This window comes from Athene cunicularia (genome assembly GCF_003259725.1).
Source record: "Athene cunicularia isolate RWA chromosome Z unlocalized genomic scaffold, athCun1 chrZ_part1, whole genome shotgun sequence".
Classification (NCBI taxonomy): Eukaryota; Metazoa; Chordata; class Aves; order Strigiformes; family Strigidae; genus Athene; species Athene cunicularia.
This window is the reverse complement of record NW_020799142.1, coordinates 34,061,397-34,064,886: the sequence shown is the minus strand read 5'-3', so window position 1 is coordinate 34,064,886 and position 3,490 is coordinate 34,061,397. Positions and strand designations below refer to the sequence as shown.

General features: G+C 44.4%; 1 protein-coding gene across 1 annotated transcript in view; it reads left to right on the top strand.

Moving 5' to 3' along the window:
* The first annotated feature begins 391 nt into the window (after positions 1-391).
* The window catches only part of ACAA2 (acetyl-CoA acyltransferase 2), an 18,528-nt gene continuing 15,429 nt past the window's right edge, over positions 392-3,490 (top strand). The window contains exon 1 of the mRNA XM_026865866.1: positions 392-416. Coding sequence (XP_026721667.1) covers positions 392-416 — 25 coding nt within the window. The remainder of the gene's footprint in view (positions 417-3,490) is intronic.

Below are 3,490 nucleotides of genomic sequence, written 5' to 3'. Positions count from 1 at the left end.
GGGGAGGCTGGGCCGGGTCTGGGGGGAAGGTGCGCGGCCCTGCCGCCCTTGTCCCGGCTGGGAGCGGGCCCTGCCCCGGCCGCAGCTCCTGAAAGCGCACAGCGGAGCCGCTGAAGCCGTTCCTCTTTCTCCCGGGGAGTTTTTCCTCCCTGTTGTCAGCATCCGCGCGATAAACAGCTGCAAACAAAACCCCGCGGCTTTTCAAAAAAAAAAAAAACAAACCAACCCGCTTGATCTGCGTGAAGGTGCGGAGGGTGGAGAAGGGGCAGGCGGTGTCGGTCGCAGGCTTCTCTGTTCCCAGCACTGTTCTATGAAACTGAATGTAGAGTCTGACTTTTCAGCCGTGCTTAAGCCAGTTACGGTGCAAACAAATGTATAGCAGAAGGTGCGTATGGACGGCCAGAAACTAGCCGTGGGTATGTGCGGTGACTAGAAGTGACACTCGAAGTGACTGTAAGTTTGTGTTAGCCCCAGCAGCACAGGACAAACTGTGCAGTTCCGGCAAGTGTTTTGTGTAAGGAAGTACTTCAGGAGGTTTAAATTTTGTGTCTCTTAAAAATGAGGTCAATACACCCTTTAATACCTGATGTTGTTTAAGAATAAAACGGAAATTTATTGACATAGGGATCTTTATCTGACAGTGCTCTGCTACTTAACAGAGTGTACCTAAATAATAACACACATGTAAGTCGTGCTTTGAGGTTTCAGTGCCAGAAGCATGTCTTCTAGTCAGTGTTACCATAATTCTGTATTTTCTTTGCTGAGCTGGATAATGCAGAGAGCAGCTTTGCCTGCTTCAGAAACTTTCATCTCTTCCCACAGTATTTTTCATGCACTGTTCTTGCTCCTTGAAATTTTTTTTGAGGTTAATGATTGTTTTTTAGGCCTTCAAAACAGGATCTGACGAACAAATATTTTCATACCAGCTGTATATCAGGCATGTTGGAGGGTTAGAGTATGTTTCAAGCCTATAATTGCAGATGCACAAAACCAGTTTAACAGATGGTTTGAGTGTTTGATAAGGACTGAGTGACTTTCATTGTCTAGCCCCAAAACTTTCCGGATCCCTATGAATTTGGTAGTAATCTGCTCTTACCTCTCTTATCTGGTGTTTAACACCTTGGAAAATTGCAGAGACTCTGCAAGTCTTGCCCTGGTAGTGTGGGACAGTACTAATTCATGGAGACTTAGAGCTTTCAAAGGCTACAGAGTCCTTTCTCACTCAGGACTTAAGACACCCCTCCCTAAGTTTTGTGGAGGGAGTAGCATTTGTAGATGTCTCTCCAATCAAGCAAAATTAAGTAGTCTGCAGAGTAATAACACCCTTAGGGGAGTGGCTCTGTGGTCAGTTTAATTCAGCATGACATCGCTGCTAGGAAAGGTTGTGCTTCGCTGCCTGCTCTCGCTGGTTCAGTCCAGCCTTCTCTCTTACTCTGGAATCATGTTTGACTGAGCAGCCAGAAGGTGAACTCCGTCACAGAACTGATCGAAATGAAAATTAGCCCCTCATTTTCTGCCGACTCTGGGTTAGTTTGCAGCTATACCGCTGCTTTGCCCCCGTGGTGCTGTTGTGACGGAGTGGGCAGCAGTGAGCAGCCTCGGTGAAAGAACGAGAGAAATGTTATTGCGACAGGAAGCTTTTAAGGGCAAAGTTCCATTCTTGCCCCCGGACTGTTTGTAAGGCAGTAGGGTGTATGTGATTCAGCAAATAACGTGGAAAGCCAACAACCTGGTCAAAAGGGAGGAGAACAAGTTCTGTTAGCTTGGTCAGGTCCCTGAGCTAGTCCACAGCAAAGCCTTGTAATGGGCTATTGTTGGCAAAATTTGGGGGAAACTGAGCGTCAGGAATCAGGGGGCAGGAAGAGTGGTGGCAAACGAGTGTCAAGGCCTGCTTTGCTGCAGGGAACACGAGGTCATCCTTAAAAGAGTGAAGGGTCTTTTTTTTGCAGGTGTTAACATTTAATGAAACTTAACATTCCATAAATTATTGTTAATACATTTTGGATAGTTAAATGAAAACTACTAGTCTAAATTGCAGTCTCTCACCTGAATACTTAGAGTCCAAGGTCTAATTCTGCAGTGACTGTATTGAACACACCTGGTTTTGGTAAGCATAAATCAATTAAAGCATCCTCGCTTTTGTTAAAAAAACTTATAGGACTTAACACCTTATGTCTGTTAGTAGTTTTCAACTCTTTTTGAAAAAATGAGTTTCAGTCAGTGGATTAGGAATTGTTTCAGGTTAAATTGAATTGCTCGCTCGTATCAACCGAAGGATGATTAAATGAAGAGTGAAAAATGATGATAGATATAGCATACATTTCATGTATATGAGGGGTCAGTTCTGAGTGTTTGCTCCAAGCCTGGATATAGGACTTTCCCCACAGCACCAGCTTTGGTACTTTTCAGACCTTTGAATATGCAGAGGCCTCTTGAGATAGATATTTTTAATGACTGTTTCATCTACGCTTAAAAAACCTGAGGTGTGAGCTTGCTGGATGTATAATAGTTAGCAGCTATTTATTCCTTTGAGGAAGTAAGTCCTGCTTCTCACAGGTTTTTGGGTAGTTACTGTGTCAGCACAACATTTTAAGGGAGCAGCAGTAGTGTGCTTAGCAAAGACGTCCTTCTAAGGTCTTCTGGGTAGCCCAGAAAGAAGCCCATGGGCAGCATCAGGGTGGGAGGGGGTTAATCTGTTTCACTATCTTTATGGTTTTGAAAGCCATGTTGTTTTTTACATTCATTGTCCCTATCCTTGAAGCTGCAATTCTTGCTTAGTCTGCTTCAGGGTATTTCCCAAGTGATCTTCTGCGTGTAGTTATTGCCTGTTTCAGATCCCAACATTGTGTTCAAGCCCTTGTCAGTGGAGCAAGCTTGTCCTTCACCATTTGGGAAGGTCATTTTCTATAAACCATGCAGCCCGGGATGCAAATATATGAGAGAGAGGAGCAACCTCTCTCTGACAAACCAGCTGAGGAATATGGATCACACGGCCCCTAACAGAAGGCCCAAAGAGTGTTCTCAGGCAGCTTAAAGAACAGGCATTTTCATTTGCCTTCATTCTTATATTCTGTATGTATCCTTCCAGTGTTACCTAAAATAACTGTGGATGCCTCATGGCAGCTGTACAGATGAGCTATGTGAGCTCTGTTTAACTGGGGGAAAGTTCACAGGCTTGTCCCACTTGTTTCTGCATGGAGAGGCAGAGATGAGCAGTGGGTAGGTGTTCAGCTTGGTTCAGAGACAGCTTCTCCCAAGCTGAAATTCATAGAGACTCCCTCTGGCTGATTCATTTGTACACACGTGCTTGCAAACACTCTCCTGTTCATTGAAAACTGAATTTTCTTTCTCAGAAACTGGAAGACTGATGCTAATGCAGTTTAGATGTCCTGTATAATTCTGGAAATAATTTTGGTTAAGGAATGGTTTTCCTCTTAAGTGAAAGGTTAAAACACATATAGAAAGATTGGGGGTGGGGTGGGGGGGGGGG